At 36.1% G+C, this 17189-nt stretch overlaps 2 protein-coding genes across 4 annotated transcripts in view; both read right to left on the bottom strand.

The window, feature by feature from the left end:
* The window catches only part of LOC111083021 (zinc finger protein 883-like), a 59350-nt gene extending 47108 nt beyond the window's left edge, over positions 1–12242 (bottom strand). Inside the window, exons 1-3 of one of the 3 annotated variants that reach the window (XR_002611102.1) lie at positions 11591–12239; positions 10757–10915; positions 5075–5187 (exon numbers count right to left, since the gene is read on the bottom strand). Coding sequence is in view for 2 of the 3 variants with exons in the window: in XM_022389007.1 (XP_022244715.1) it covers positions 5075–5187; positions 10757–10865 (222 nt within the window). In the remaining variant the exon portion in view is untranslated. Of the gene's footprint in view, positions 1–5074; positions 5188–10756; positions 10916–11590 lie in introns of all 3 variants that reach the window. The other 2 variants (XM_022389007.1, XM_022389006.1) reach the window with 2 other exon arrangements.
* The window catches only part of LOC106461912, a 164331-nt gene that overhangs the window by 88482 nt on the left and 58660 nt on the right, over positions 1–17189 (bottom strand). The gene's annotated exons all lie outside the window — the stretch shown is intronic.

The following is a 17189-nucleotide window of genomic DNA, read 5'->3' as shown; positions in this document are numbered from 1 at the left end:
ATACTTTTGAATAACTACAAAATAATAAATTACTACATCAATGCCATAGAATTCTATTATAATTTATCAAATGTAGTAACTAAACTGTATTTGGGTCTAAAAAAATATGAAATTCTGAGCAGACTAAAGACACAACCTACCTCATTGAAATCTTGATTTAAAAGAAAGAAATGATGCTAGGTACATTAGAAAAACTTAGAAAACCACTAGGGGGACATTCTGAGCTTATGATTGGTTATTCATGTCATATATATGTAAGCATTTATAAAGGAGCATTTCCAAAAATGGAAGGAGGTGAGCAGGATGCCACTATGTTTATTTATTACGTGAGCAATATCTCAGCAAATAGAAAATATAAGACCTTCTTATTTTAGATTCTAGCTTGTCAATATCTGTAATTTGAGTTTCTAATTCATATGAAACTACAGACTTAGTATTTTGATTTCACAAACATATAATTTGAACCAATGCTGCATTCAACATACCATGAGACACACAAAAATCGATGTTTATCTGTGTTTTTTTAATATTTACTTTTAAATTAACAAATTGAGTAATTTATAGTTCTAAAATTTGAACTACAATCTACAGTTTGAATACAAACTTATTGACATGGCCTCGTATCGAAAGGGTTAATCACTTTTGGATGAAAAAGAAAGATATCTGCCAAAAAATTTTGTTTGATAACGAATGAAGAATGAGCAATCAAGATATACGAATACCAGGAAGTTGTAAGTGTGTAATATGTGAGTAGATCATGCTTGGTTGTTTTCTAATTATTATTTTTTTTATTTATGGTTTTTAGGAAACCCATCAAAAACATAAAAACATTCAGTACCCATTGAACCTACACGTCATGGAGTCCTACAAGGTCACATGCCACATTGCCAAACTAGAACAATGGAGCTATGTCAGGGTTTTGCGGGTACTATACCCAAATAACAGCACCAGGTATTAAGACTATACAATACTAGCAGAGGAAATCAAAGCCAAACTGGTGTGTTGCAGTGTCCCTTACACCACAAAATCTCCAGAATCCTCTTCCTCCCCTTCACAGTTTCCCTTGCACAGCAAAAATGTGGAAGGATGTTTGTATTGCAAAGAAGGTAAACTGTATAGACAGAATCTTCTTTGGAAGGTCTCCTTACCATGTACAGGAACCCATGTGTAGGAAAAGTTAAAAAGAACAAAACAGTAATGTTTTAAATATGACTAACTACAGCATTCTAATATTTAAATTTTATGGATCTTTCTACAAAATGGCCCTTTAGTAATTTTCTAGGTTTCAACATTTTCCTTACTTAAAGATGTATTTCACATCTCTGTTTACCTCTCTGCACCACTACAAATTATTACTTCATGAACAACTGTCTTGGAATTTTTTACGTATGTTACAAGCCTTGAACATGTTCCAACTCTTACATGTCTACATGTATTGCTCCAGCTTATGACATAACCATCATAATGTTGTAACCCTCCACCAAAAGCAGGTGAACACAGCATCCATTCACAGTAATCACAGTGAGAGCAAGCATATGATCATAGACTCCTTCTTGATAAGGCAAACGAAATGCACTAGAAGTGAAAAGAAAGATGGGGGGTAGTACAAAGCAATATCTATCTACCTGAAACACATTTTTTTAGATGTGGAAGACGATAACTTCAGAAACATTACTTATCACTCTGTACCACTAAAAGCTAGTATCCTACAATGATGATGGTATAGGGACTGGTGATATTTAGTTACAAAGAAGAGAACCTTTATAAAACAGCAACAGAAAGGGAAAGGTTATGGGATGAGACTAGGAGTTGCTTAGTGGAGCAGCAACCAGTGGGAGACTGCATCCTTCTAAAAAAGGTAATATCAAATGCGTTTTTAATGATAAATTACTGTGAAAGTATAAAGATATCAAGAAAATTTAGTGATGGTTGTTACATGTTTCTAAAGTGGGTGGAACTTTAAGATGCATAGTGTGGCTACAGCTTTAGGCCATTCCATTTTGGTCAGATACTTACATCAGACAATAAAACAACAGAGGGAAATAGAAGGAACCCTCAGCTATATCTGAAGGCACATCTAAGCTTCATCTGGCTGGACATATCCACTGAGATTTGCTTGATAAATATTGTAGAGAGGTGTTATGTACTACACTTTCACATAACACCCCAGTCCTATTTCTCAAATGAATGGTGGGTCCAACTGGTCTCTTACCGAAGGAAAGGAACCCTTGCAGAGAAAACTGTCAATATTGACTTCCCTAACAGCTTGGGACTGGAGAGGTTAGGGTTCTTTTGTGCTCCACCATAAGAATGAAGAGGGGAAGGGGGGATTTCATAGGGTAGGACAACTGTGAGTGTCATGGACCACTGTCATCAAGCAAAATCATTTGGAATTGAGCCAACACAAAGAAACAGTGTAATGGGTTACCATGATTAAAGATAGTAAAGAAGAGCCAAATTTAAGTGCAGAATTACATTTGGTTCTGTCTGGTTTTTTCTTTGTACAAGGTGTAGAAATGGCCAGGTAAAATAAAGCGTAAGTGCAGTCTTGCAGAAAACCCCACCTCAATGGTAGGTACAATGAGCAAGGGCAGATGAGTTTAATACTTTCTATCTTCCCATGCTTGATGCAAATTTTGGGTAAACACTTCCTGTCAGATAATGCTGACCATCTGGTGGGATCAAATGACACCAAACACAAGGAATGTATAGTTCCACATCTTAAGTGGATGACTAATTTGGGGTTTTTTTCCCCTCCCTTTGGTAACATAATGGGTGATTAAACAGAAAATTCTACACATTTATATTGTGTAAAATAACAGCTGATTAAATACAGAAATACTACATATTTTTTATTAAGTAACATAATGGCTGATCTAGCAAGACTACAACACATTCACATCAAGCACAACATAATAGCTGATTTAATTCAGAATTATATTCATTACAATTATGTACAATATATGTATAACAGTCTTTTCCAACACAGAATATTTATAAACATTTACCACAATGATTTGTTCAGATTGTTCAGAGGGTTAAGTATGTTAGGTTAATATGATATTGGATAGATAAATTAGTAAGTCATGTTACAACCATAGATATAAAAGTTGTGGTGGAGCAACATGCATCAGAACTACATTTTGACATTGTTTAGCATTTTATAGATAGTGTGATGCAACTGAAAATTGATCACATTTCGAAATTATGTACAACAGTTCTTTTGACAGAAAATATTCATAAACATAGACTATAAAGATTTGTTCAGATTGAAAACAAAGAAATATGAATCAATCAATTGAGGATGGGATGGAGGCTTGTGATCTGAGGGTTTCAGCTTCAACTACTACTAAATTTGTTTGCCCTCACACTGTCTTTGTTATTGCAAAGTTAAAAAACTATCAGTCACTACTTTGAACAGCTGCCTAGAGGGGTGGCAACTGGCTGGCTGAACCCACTGCCATCACATAGACTATAAAGATTTGTTCAGATTGAAAACAAAGAAATATGGATCATTCTGGGGACCCAGAACTAGGTGTTGTAATCAATTACCTATGAGCACCAATTACATTGACTAGTGTTGTATAACTAACTGATTAATTAAAACTACACAACTGAGGATGGGGTGGGAACTTGAGATCTAAGAGTTTTGGTTTCAGCTCCAATTGCCACTAAATTTGTTCATCCTCATACTTTGTTAATGCAAAATTACAAAAACCATCAGTCACTGTCACTACTTTTGAACAGCTGCTTAGATTGATGACAACTGGCTGGCAGAACCCACTGTAAACTCTTCAGTTGCTTAAGTGTCAAATAAAGTGTAAATTAACTCTTTTTTTTTACCTAGTGTTGTATATCAAAGTTACATCTGTGTAACTGTATTCTTTAATGTTATATAAAAAGTTGTGGACCTAGACCCCTATCCATCCATTTTTCTTTCAGAAAATCAATGTGAAATTACTAGCAAGTTAAGAAACAAACCCAATTTTGACTGAATGGTATTTTTTATTGCACATTAGGGATTCATTTTCCAAGTATGGAATATTTTTTAGATAGCACATTTTTCACAAAATGCATAAATGACATTCTTCATATGAAATGAAGGACAATGAAAAAGTTACAAATCAAATGTAACCACTTAATGAACCCATTGCTTTATAGATTAGCAAACACCCTAATTACCCAGCTATAAGCAGTACTACCCAGGCAGACCTGCAACAAACCGTGGTACTCGTAGCAAGGCATCTTGTAACAGATTAGAATCCATGAAGACGAAGCTAAGTGCCAAAACCCATACATGTGCTTCAGGCAACATTACACAACAAAATCAAGATCCTTGCTGGAAAAGCAACACAACTCATGCACACAAATTGCTTCCCTAACATATCCATTCAACTGTTGCATACCTCCAGCAGCAGAAGAATGAAATATGTATTTATGCTATTTCATTCAAAGACATATTGGTCAAGTCACCAGATGCAGTGCTTACATAATTTGTCTGATTGAATTGTCGCAATTGGGTGCTGGTGAATTGTCACTCTGGTAAATTAGATGGATTATGGGTGGAATGCATGATGGATCATTGCAATGTTACAATGGAGTTTTTCACAGTGGAAACTCATCTGCTGTAGTGAAGAAGCACTGCTATCAGACAGAGCATCACCAATTATGGAATGAAATGATGAAGTAGGGCTCCTAAGTAGGATTCATATAATGTACTAAACAACTGTAAATATTATGGCTGATTCATCACAGAATAAGTTTTACAGTCATAAGAAAAATCCAAAATTTTAGGATATTGTATTATACATCTAATGAGGTTTTCATAAGTAATTAGTAGAAAGTGTAGAGTAAGTGGTATGGAAATGTCTGTGGAACAGCAATATTACTGCAGCAAGAAGAAAAACTGTAATGAGTATATTCACAATAATGTGGAAAACTTGTAGTAAATGTCTTCTGCTTGCAACTAATTACTAATTAGATTCCACATAAACAAAGTCCATAAAGACACAACTACAGCTACATTTTCTCTTTAATAATAACACAACTATAAAAGATTAAATCAACAAATTACCTCACTTTTCTCAAATGCATCATCACACTTTTCCTGTTGGTCTTCTTTTGCTATACCAAACTTCAAAATGATTTGTTTGGAACTTTCTTCCAAGGAATTAGCTTCTCCTGTAGCTAGAAGAACAAATAATGTAGGTCTGTCTATAACAAGACTCAATAACATACTTCACTAAATTATAATAAACATCCATATGATGTATTTAGCTGAACAGGCCCTTTCTATAATTTCTTTAATGATATACAAGTACATTGTGTAGAATAAATTTTCAGCAAAGAACAGGTTCTGAAAATATACCTGAACTGCCATGCACATGTTAGTTGTAGTCCCAAATGGTGGTTATTGAGGTAGTCAGGGTAAGAAACCAAAGCATATTCCATATCTTGTAGCAGAAAGTTCTCAATGGAGAAGAACAGTAATTATATAAAGAGTAGAAACACTCCTGGACTTAAAATACCCTTCATCCTAATTTAAATCTAGCAAATTCATGTAAGTGGTCAAGTCAGCAGGTACCCAGGAAGAATCAAAATGAGCCAGGTGGTTCTTAAAATGTACAAGTCACTGCAATGGGAACACTGAGTAAGGAAGTTTGTTTGGAGTTAAGCACAAAGCATCACAATGGGCTATCCGTGCTCTGCCCATCACGAGTATTGAAACCCAGATTCTTGCATTATAAATCTGCAGACATTCTGCTGTGCCACTGGGGGGCAAGGGTAAAGAATAAAGAGACGGGAACAGGCACACCGAAAGCAAGCTGTGCAGGCAATATAACAGTGAAGAGCACGTACAGGACATAGAAGTCTTGGAAGGAAGGGAAATCGGCAAAAAGGAGGAGTTAGCCTCTCGAGCTGCCAAAGTTTAGGAGATGAAAAACGATCCAGATAAAGGAGAATATATGTGGAATGATAAAGAGCACATGAAACATCAATGACATATAAATCTGACCTCTGACATCCACAGGTTAAGAGGAGAAAGAAATAAGTCTTAAGGCAGAGGATAAACAATGAGCACATGGATAGTGGTTCGAACGGAGGCAAGGTGAGGCAGTGAAGGACCACATTAACATCCCAATCCAGATGGACAGCCTGCTGAAGTGGATGATGAATCTGGCAGGAATGCATCAAAAAGAGAAAGAGTAGGAGAGGTAAACACTCTATGGTATTGGGAAAAACAAAAAGTGTGGGACAAGACAGCCCAATAACCAGCCATCAAGGAGACAGAAGAACCCTGATCAAAAAGCGAAGTGAGGAAATCCACAATATGAGGATCAGTGTGTCAAGCGGGTGAAAACCCCTGACCAAAAGACCGACAAACGAAAAACATTCCATTTACATTGATAAACATCCCTGGAAGAATGGCAAATAGAACTAACTAGAAAAGAAGCTATCCATCGGGACAAACTGGATCTCCTCGCCAAGGATCGGATAAAAAATAGGCGTGAAGACGGAGGACAGGAAGAGCTGGATGAAACACTGGTGACCAAGGTTGATGAAGTAAGAGGAAGAGGTAAAGGATGGGTAGTTTGGAGCTGGAGTAGCTGCAGGCTACCACGGTTTAGCCAGCCAGTGACTGGCAATCAAAAGGACTTGACATGGAGTGGCATGGATGATTGAAATCATCCTGTGAAGAAGGCAAATGGGAGGATAAGCATACAGGTATTTGTTGGTCCAATCCTGACTGAAAGCATCTACAGCCAGAGCAAGAAGATGAAGAACCAGAGATCAAAACAGAGGCAATTTGGTGTTGAGGGATGGAGCAAATGCACTTGAAAACAAGAGGATCAAGATACCCCTCTATCGGATAGACTTTGTCTGGATGGGAAAGCTGAATTGCAACAAGATTGAAACCACCTGGAAAAGGACACACAATGATATGAATATCGAGAGTGTGAGCTCAAAAAAGAAGATCCAAAGTATGAAAACATAGGAATTGAGAATGGGTGCTGTCCTGGTGATTGAGATGAGGAACCACTGTAGAATTGTTGGAATGGATCATTACCAAATGATCCTGGCCAGATGGAGAAAATGAACCAAAGCTCGAAATACAGTGAGAAGCTCCGGGATGTTGATTTGATAAGACCTCTCGGCCGCAAACCAATGTCCTGAAGCTTCTTGTTGATCGACCCATGCTCCCCAGCCCTGAAGGGATGCATCCATGAAAATATGTAAATCTAGACGATGAGGAGGAAGCGAGACACCTGCCGATGTGCGAGTCTTGTCCAACCATCAATGCAGATCACCGACAAGAGAAAGAAGAAGGGAAATAGGAACCTTCAAAGGATCCCATGCAAGCTTCCACTGGTCATGAAGAGCCTGCATATGTGCATGACCTAATGGGATAATGGCTGCCATGGAAGACCACATCACCAAAGCGATAGAACCTCGGGAGCTGTAATAGAGGAAGAAGTAAGAGCATGGAAAACTAAAAGCTCTATCAAATGAAGTCGAAGTGGAGAAGATTGAGCCCGAATGAGATGGGTGTTAAAAAAACACCCAAATGGACAAGATATTGATTAGGCAGAAGGAAGGACTTCTCAAATTTGATTAACCAGCCCACATGAGCCACCTCCAGGAGCAGTCAATGAGTGTGATGAGGAGATGGGTGTTAAAAAAACACCCAAATGGACAAGATATTGATTAGGCAGAAGGAAGGACTTCTCAAATTTGATTAACCAGCCCACATGAGCCACCTCCAGGAGCAGTCAATGAGTGTGATGAGTGGACTACTCCTGTTCAGAACAATCTTACAGTAGCCAGTCATCCATGTAATAATGGAAGAGCAACCTTTTAGCATGTAAGTAACAGGCAAACACTTTGATAACCTGACAAAAAACATACAGGGCTGAGGCAAGCCCAAATGGCAGTGTATGAAACTGATAAACCACCCCATGGTAAACGAACCAATAATAGCATCGCGATTTCCAAGATATCAGGATATGCAAGTAAGCATTCGCGACATCCACCTTGATCATACATAAACCCAGAGAAAAAGCCCACCCGAGGGTGAGAAACAACTCCGTAGTAAAGCAGAGTAAAATCATAAAATGATTGAGGTGGGACAAATCTATCACAGGCTGCCAATCTCCAGTTTTCTTGATGACAAACAGCCTGGAATAAAAGGATGGAAAAGATAATGGACAGGTTTGATGACCTGTTGAGAGAGAAGGTCTTGTACCGCTACGGAAAGATGCTAACTGGTAGTAGGATCCCGAAGCATTGGGAAAGAAATAGGTACCTGAGACAAAGGAGGGGAAGAAAGGAACTGTAGGACAAGTCCCTCGGATAAATCCTAAATAACCCACAGATCTGTGGTGAAAGGTTGCCAAAGGGGAACAAATTTGGACAAGTGAGCTCCCACTGGGTAGACACTGGTACTGTTGGCGACATGACCATCAATGTCAAATAAAACGATGAGATGAGGAACCCCTGGAGGGAGGAACAGCTAAAGGCTGAGAAGGACTAGGACCAGAAACAGGAATAGAGGCCGGTCTTGGCTCTGACTGCAACAAACGGGCAAACAAAGAGGAAAGGATAAGAGTGTTGATGCACTGACTCCACACGTGATTCCAAAGTCTCAGGTACATCACCGAAAATATACCGCCAATGCAAAGAGGCCATACATAAATCCCTGAGGTAAGGGGGTGGTAATTGAACCTGGGACAAGGGCACATCTCTACCCAGAAGATTCCAACAACAGAGAAACCATATGTGTAAAGTGAGAGCTGAAGATGACAAATGTGGAAGTAATTAGGGAGGAGCTCTCACTCAAAAACCCTCGGTATCTCTGTAGAGGGGAAGTAAGGGTAAGACAAAGTCAAGAAAACTTGGAATGGGATAAACACACAGGAAAATCAGGGACTGCTCCCCACATGGGTAAAATCGACTCCAACTGCTGAGAGTCAAGAAATGGACAGTCAACCTGATGGTAAGCTAATACAAAGTGATCAGTAGCCAATGCTGGCACCCTCAACCAACTGATAAACAAAATGCTCAACATGAATCCTAATATCCAGGGAATGTGGGAAAACCAAATACTGAGATGAAAAGGTATCGTGCAACAAAGAAGGAAGGGGATCATAAGAAATCAGGGAAATGCGCAAAATATCACGTACCTGAGAAATCATGTCTAAAAACACTGCATTAGGCATAGGAAGACACAACAAAATTTGGTGGTGGAAAAAGGCTATCAAAGTCCTCATTGGCCCGAACAGGTTTGGCTTGTTCAGGAGGAAGTAGGGCAAGTTCAGGAGAAGGAAGTTAAGCCACATAATGATTCATCTCACAGCAGATAAATCCAATGGCAGGCCTCCCCCCACCTGCAGCCGGTGAGATAGAGCTAGTAGGGAGTATGATACCTGAAGTGGTAATGTTATCCTCAGAATTAATAGTTGAAATATAAAATCAAAAAAATTTTTGATGGAAAAAAAAATTCAAGATTGAGAAGAATAAAAAACCGGGAAATTAAGTTAACTGAAATATTATTCAACTATGTAAAGATAAAAAAAAGGAAGAAATTCCACTTCAGAAATTAAACTATTGAAACTCACGATTCGATTACTACGATGAGCACCAAAAAAAAACATCTTTACACAAGTCCTGCCAAACAAGAAGTGATAGTTCAGTAGAACTGAATAGAAGAAGTCACATGCTACAAGAGAGTATGTCGCACTCTTATTGGTGGAGGGTTGTCACATGTAAGATGCATTGAAATCAGTCAATTCCAGCTGGGTGGTAGTTTCAAGGCTTGTGGCATGAGCAAAAAAAATTTTTGCATACTAGGGGCAGTACTGTACGAGAATAGCTATTTATGTGAGAAGAGATAATGTACCATATCAGAAGCTGCGGAACTATATTTTTATAGGCAGAAGTTATTGTGTGTATCCACCTGTACAAACATATTTCCTTTTACTTTCCTTTGGAAATAAAAATTGTGTCCAATTTCTTCAGACAATGTGCCCAGTCTCCTTAATTTTTAATACAGACTTAAAACTCAGTTAAGTTTCCAATTACAGTTACTTCACAAATTTTCTGTTTAACCATACTGTTATTAAGTGGAGTTATTTCATACTCATATGGATATTAATTCATCTCAGAATCAGGTCCAAATATACTAACAAATGAAGTTCAACAAAGCATTGATAGGATCCTTGTACACCTAGTCAGATCGAAATACACTTACTGCTAATTGTTACTTCACACAACAGTGAAAGATGGAACAAATCCCTTCCAAATCCATTGTTTGATCCAAATATGTTGATCACTGAATGCCAACAAAGCATCAAAGGGCTTTCATAGTCAAACAGGGAACAAGGTCTCAATTAGAGAAAAAGAAGCTTTCAAAACAACTAATTAGTCACAAGGAAAATGGGTATATGGAGAACTGTGGGTAAGTGCAAAGAAGGAACTCAGGTTTTATCTCATTCACAAGTGATGGTATAGAATAAGATAATGTAAGTGTCACTGAATTCATCTTTCTGATAAAGACCAAAATAACCAGGAGTTTGGAGCTTAATTTCACTTACTGATAAAAATCCTTCAGACAGGAAATAAAATCCTGTAAAAATTAAGAAATTTCCAATCTATGATGGAAAATTCAGGGCCACTGACAAATCAAAATAAGTAATATTTACAATACTTATGTTGGGAAGAATACAAAAACATTTAAATTCTAAATATATACACTTACTACTAGTTATTGTGAAAGTTTCATCTTCCTTTTTTATCAATTTGATGTCCAACAAAGAATCCTGCTCCTCATCAGGAAAAGATTCAACCTTCATCTTTAATACTTCCATGATTATATAGTAGCTTCACCTTTATATTCTTATCAAACCTTGCAGTTAGACTACAGAGAAATAAGTTATGAATTAGAAGTCACATTCTTCAAAAAGGTTACAAAGTCTTCAATAAATACTAATTTCAAAATTCACATTACCTTAATAACATTCATATCAAATTATAAACTTTCCAATCTTTATACTAAAAGAGTAACATAGTCTAACATAAACTGATTTTGAAACAGTATATATAGTAAGAGACCAAGACAACCTTTACCAATATTTTTATGTAGCTGAAACATGTATGTAATAACTGGGGAATAGGTTTCTACTCTACTGACTTGATATACCTCATATACAAAATTACACTAAAACATGACAACATTGGAACTACTGACATACTTCTAAGCCATTTAGGAGTTGAATTATTGTTACCTTTATTCTCTCCATATTCTCGATAGATTTTCTAAATTCTTTATACTTAAATAATTTCAACAAAATATTTGTATTTACAAGTTACACGAATATGTACAGTGGAATTTCTTCAGCCAAATTTGTGAAATAGAAAATTCTACTATTATTTTATTTTGGTTTTGCTTACAGTACATTTATTTTCCTTCTATTGTTTAGTTCAACCATGAGCTTTTAAGTTCTATTAAACACAATATAAATAAATAATAATATAAGTTATAACTTAAGATGGCGAATTAGAAAATAGGTATGATTTTAATATTTGTACTTACTCGAACATATACAGTGGGTTTTCTTCCCACGTATTAAGAGCTGAATATTATTACTTTAAAAAAAATTAATACCTCCCGTGTTCACATGTACATTTTTGGTCGGATTTTCGGTTTACAATTTTAAATTTAAACTAAGAAACAGACATTTCTCTTCATCCCTCCGGTTGTTTTACTTTTAGAGACATCTATCGAATTCTACTTTCCAAAAGAATATGAAACAAATATAATAAAAAATAATTAACAAGATGGAACGCTTCCGCACATGCCAGTTAACTAAGCAAAGTATTAAGGTAATGAAAGAAATAGAAGATATCCGTTTATTTATAAGGGAACGGAAGACTATGAAAATTATCAAAATCACTTATCATTAATTTTCCAGCCTGGCAGGGCCTGGTGGTTAGACGCTCGACTCTCAGTTTACGGGTTTGAATCTTCGTCAACATGCTCGGTCTTTCTGGGTTGGGGCGTTATGATTTTACGGTCATTCTCACTATTCCTTGTTAAAAGATCGTCCCAAGAGTTTGCGGTGGGTGGTGTTGATTATCTGCTTTCCCTCTAATCTATCACTGCTAAATTAGGAACGGCTGGCGCCAAAAGTCAACGAATAGCTATGCGCGAAATTCGAAACAAACAGATCCATTGAATTTTCGATTTTATGTCAACCTGAGTGACCATTTTGTAATAATAATTCTTATTCTAAACGATTTTTCTCTTATAAATAAACATAGTTTTAAGTAATGACAATTTTTAAATTGAGGAATTATTACAATGAACCAATAATGGTTTTACATAAGTTAATAATAATATATATTTTTGGAAATATTTCAGAGTTTAAATGCAAATTTTTTTTATTTCTATTCTAACAATTTGTAATGCCAAAGAACTACATATAAACTATTTAAATATTACAAACGAAGACTAATTATACCTATATAGAGAGAACAAAGAAGAATATATTATATCTAAATATTTTAAAATATCTTTTGATTTTCTTAAATACAAACTTGAAGAAAATAATTGTAATTCACTGTTGTGCTAGAATACACAGATCTTCAAGTATATTGAACTTCAGCGATACAAGTCCTTTCTTAAATAAAACTAGTTTATTCTTTCTCAATACAACTTTGTAATACACTTAACTTCCACAGTCACTTTTACTTAAACATACGCTATAATTCACAACGATTCACGCATTTTATTTACGACTTAACTCGATTATCTGTCTTCCTATCTCTCTGTCTGCTATCCAATTAATTATCTCGCTTTATTTCGCGCGCTTATATACAAGAATAGAGGACGTCTAGAATGCACTCCCCTCTTCATGAACCTTCTGGACACTAATCACGTGTTACCAGAGTCACGTGACCTCCGCTGTCGTAACAATACTTATTAATTATTTTATGATATAAGAAAAATAGAATACGATGATACATTTCACATTGTCTCTAAATAAGAAAAGAAGAATGATATGTCTTAATGAATTATTTCTAAAACAAAAAGATCTTAATATATAATTGAGTCCATAGGGTTTTTTAGTTAGATGTGTAGAAATTGAGCATCTTTACGATGTTTTGTTACATTTTTAATGAGTTTCTTCCATTTTGGATTACATTTTAATATGTTTTCCAATATTTTTTTTACAACTTTCGGTTGTGTTTTAAAGGGGACTCTCTTGTTTTTATTTTTATGTGGTCCCTCCATAGGGGTAGAATGAAAGTAAAACCAAACGGTGCAGGAACATCATTCCGGAAAGACAAACTTTGGGACTAGGAAGGCAGGACAACTAAAATATTTTGAAGATTGTCGTTTTTGATGTTCAGCTATTTCTTTGATTTTCGTCTATTTTTGGCTATATTAACGTATTGTTTGGTATTTTGAAGCTGCTTTTGATGCTTGTTTGTTTCCTAATATTTCGCTTTTTTTTTAAATTCATTGTCCATACTATATTGTCTAGGTTTTCCAGTTCTTGACTTATGGATTACTAGCAGGATACCCGGCGTTGCCCGGGGACCGAAGCACTCAGTTTGGTGACCATTTGATTAAGAGGAAAATAACTAAAAAAGCTTCATGGTAATTGTGCCTGAATTATAATTCTTTCAGACAAAATATTTATTTTCTTTATAAGAAAGATACACAATTCAAAGAAACTTAACTTCTGTCGAAAATATAGTCAGTTAAGGGCTTCATGATAAACAATGTTCTTAGTTTTTCCACATTGAGCATTTACATAAAGATTTTTTTAGAACTGAAGCGGGCCTGGCGCTGCTCTTCTGATTCCCGCTGCCTGCTACGTGCCTGTCTGGAGGTTTGTGCACTGATGCGAGATTGATGTCTCTTGATCCTTTGTTTCTCGAACTCTACGAGCTTTTGAAGAGCTTCTGCCAATATTTTTTCGTTTCTTTGGTCCCATCTTGAGGTGGAGTTTCGTATAATACTGGTGTACAGCAATGGCACTTATTGAACAATCACTGCTGGAAGTTTAATATCGATTCTGAAACAGAAATTTGAATACAGGCCTTATATAGCTTGAGTTGTTACACTCAAGTAATATGGAGAGATCTCTAGAATCATCTAGAAGTCTTGAAATCAGTAGCTTGAATTGCTACATTCAAGTAGTATGGAGAGATTTCTAGAATATTATAGAAGTCTTGAAATAGTAGCTTGAATTGCTACAGTTGGTATGGAGAGATCTCTAGAATCTTCTAGAAGTTTTGAAATCAGTAGTGACAATAATTTAAATCAGTGGAAGGGAAATTTTATTTGGAGATGACTTTGAACATTCTAGAAACTTATGATGTTCTGAAATTGAGCAAATGGTGATGAATAGCTATTATGCAAAGTGAACATGTTTGGGCAGTTGTAGTATGTTTGAAATTGATTTTCATAGTGTTTTCACCAATTTTCGATGATGAAGAATGTAATTTTCACCAGTTTTTGCCTTATTTTGTCCCCCTGCGACCTCAGATGGCCTCGAAAGTAAAATTCAATATTCATGACATTCTGGATGAAAAGTTAGTCCTAATGAACCTATTTTGACATTTGTAGAGTGGTCCATATGGATTTGTATTGGGAACAAACAAACAGACATACATTCACAAATATATATACTAGACAAGCAGACTCAGAACCATTGCGTGTCTCCCCTCAAGTCTGTGGAGAATTGGAGAAAGGAGAGAAAAAAATGGTTTAGTTTTCCCAAAAGGAGTGTTTTGTGTTTATATTATGCTATGCTCCTCTAGACTAAGATTGGCCAGTGTTTGTAATTGATTATACATTGGAAAATACATAAAATTATAAATATGAACTGTTATCCCAATAAACTTCAAATAAAATATCTTTTGATTTTCTTAAATACAAACTTGAAGAAAATAATTCTAATTCACTGTTGTGCTAGAATACACAGATCTTCAAGTATATTGAACTTCAGCGATACAAGTTCCTTCCCAATAAACTTCAAATAAAATAATAAATCATTTGAAAAAAATATGTTTTCAGCCTTATTGAGATATATCATTCTACTTTCAACTGTAATAGAAAAAAAAATGAATAAAAGCTGGTTTTTAATTCTACCGACAGAAAACATGCATAGACACAAAGTGAACTGGGGAATTTTATATGTAAAATTACAAAAATATTAACATTTACGCAGCTTTAAATTTATCATTGCTTCTAAAATAAAATAAGTTTAAGCAGTTTGAAGAATGCTTCTAAACCCTCCATGAAGAATTACATGCAGAACTTGTCTGTATGGACATGTATGTACGCTCTATAGCCCCCGCTTACCACTAGGAAAATTTTATAATGCTTGAAACCCTGCTCCCCACCACCCTTGTTTCTTGTTCAACATTAACGACTGCTACAAGGCAAAATAATTCATTTTACAGAACATATTATTAAGCGCAAATCTGCCCGATAGGTTATCTGTGCTATGCCCACGGTGGTTATCGAAACCTGGTTGTTAGCGTTATAAGTCTTTAGGCTTACCGCTGAGCCACTGTTGAGAGGGGAAAAAAAAACTAAACGTCGCAGGAATTTAGTTTGACAGAAGAGAAAACAACTTGATAGTTGCTTGCTCTTCCCAACTGGGGGCCCCAGTAGCACAGCGGTATGTCTGCGGACTTACAATGCTAGAATCCGGGTTTCGATACCCCGTGGTGGGCAGAGCACAGGTAGCCCATTGTGTAGCTTTGTGTTAATTACAAACATAACATAACCCAACTGGGGTGCTCGGGAACGGTTATTCCCCTTCAACCCTGCGCGTGAGAATAGTTTGCAACATTGGCTATAATCGCGATTAGAAACATCGACGGGAAGTTATTGAGAGAAAGCTGTGAAAAAAGGTCGGCAAGATGAAAGTCTTTTCCAGTAATGTAGACGAGGCGAGACAAAGATATCCAGACATGCATTTGGAGTATTAAGTTTAAATCATATGAATTTAGGAATTAATTTAATTTTAAATGGACTTTATTGAAAAGGATTTTATAGAAATAATTTGAACTGAATAGAAATTGAAATATAAATCTATCTGTTCTATGTCCTGGCTGGAAAAAGAGAACATAATGGTTAGTAATGACAACATGACATAGTGTTCAACCCTTTATGTGTGTGTGTTTTATTCTTTGTTTTTCTGTTCGCAGAACAGATTGTATGGTGAAGTGTGTTTGGTGGGAGCACTTAAATTTTATGAAGTGCAGCTGTCAATTTATTTCTTTTATTCTGCTTTTTATAATATTTGAAAGCCAGTTCTGTTAGTCTATTTTTTAAAGTGGACAGGCTGCTGATTTTATGTATGTAATTTTCTGGGGTTAATTTTGGAAGCCTTAGGACTAATCTTAATGGTCTATTTGTTGTACTTGTAGTTTTTTAAAGATTATTTTCTGACATATTACAGGTTATCTAACAGCCTTATTCTATAAGTGGGCATACAAACGTTTTGTATATTTTTAGGGATGTTGTGGGTGTGCAGTTTTTGTGCTTACCAGCAATTAACCTTATGTAGTTGATACTTTTGCTAATCGAAGCATGTATGTTCTGAATAAGTTTGTTCCATGTTAGATGGGTGTCAAAGGTGACTCCGAGGAATCTCATGTTGTTGCTCATTTTTATTTCTGTTTCATAACTTAAGTTTGCTTTTCTTAAGAGTTTTCATATGTTTGCGTAGTTTTTAAAAAAGTTATTGCTTGTGTTTTTGTTGGATTTAGTATCACTTGCCATTTGTTACACCATTTAAGAATTAAATTCAGCGACTTTTTGGACGCGGGTCATTGCAATGAATAGGTTTATAGATATTGTTAAGACAGCGGAAGTCACGTGACGCTGCTGGCGCGTTTGGCGCTGGTAGCGTATGTGAAATTTCTTGAATGATTATGAATGATCTCGGAGGCCCGAGTGCATTCGGGACACCCCCTTTGTTAGTATATAAGCAGAGAGGCCAGCGATATATAGATAATTAAAGAAACGAACAGTAGTAACGGTAAGTAAAGTGTATGAATCACTGTGATTTATACGTTTATCATAAAAGTTGTTGGCATGGCCAGGTGATTAGGGCGCTCGACTCGCAATCTGCAGGTTACGAATCCCCCATCATACCAAACATGCT

The sequence above is a fragment of the Limulus polyphemus genome, unplaced genomic scaffold (genome assembly GCF_000517525.1).
Source record: "Limulus polyphemus unplaced genomic scaffold, Limulus_polyphemus-2.1.2 Scaffold1057, whole genome shotgun sequence".
In the NCBI taxonomy this organism is placed as follows: domain Eukaryota; kingdom Metazoa; phylum Arthropoda; class Merostomata; order Xiphosura; family Limulidae; genus Limulus; species Limulus polyphemus.
The sequence above is the reverse complement of the archived record's forward strand: the minus strand, read 5'-3'. Positions and strand labels throughout refer to the sequence as shown.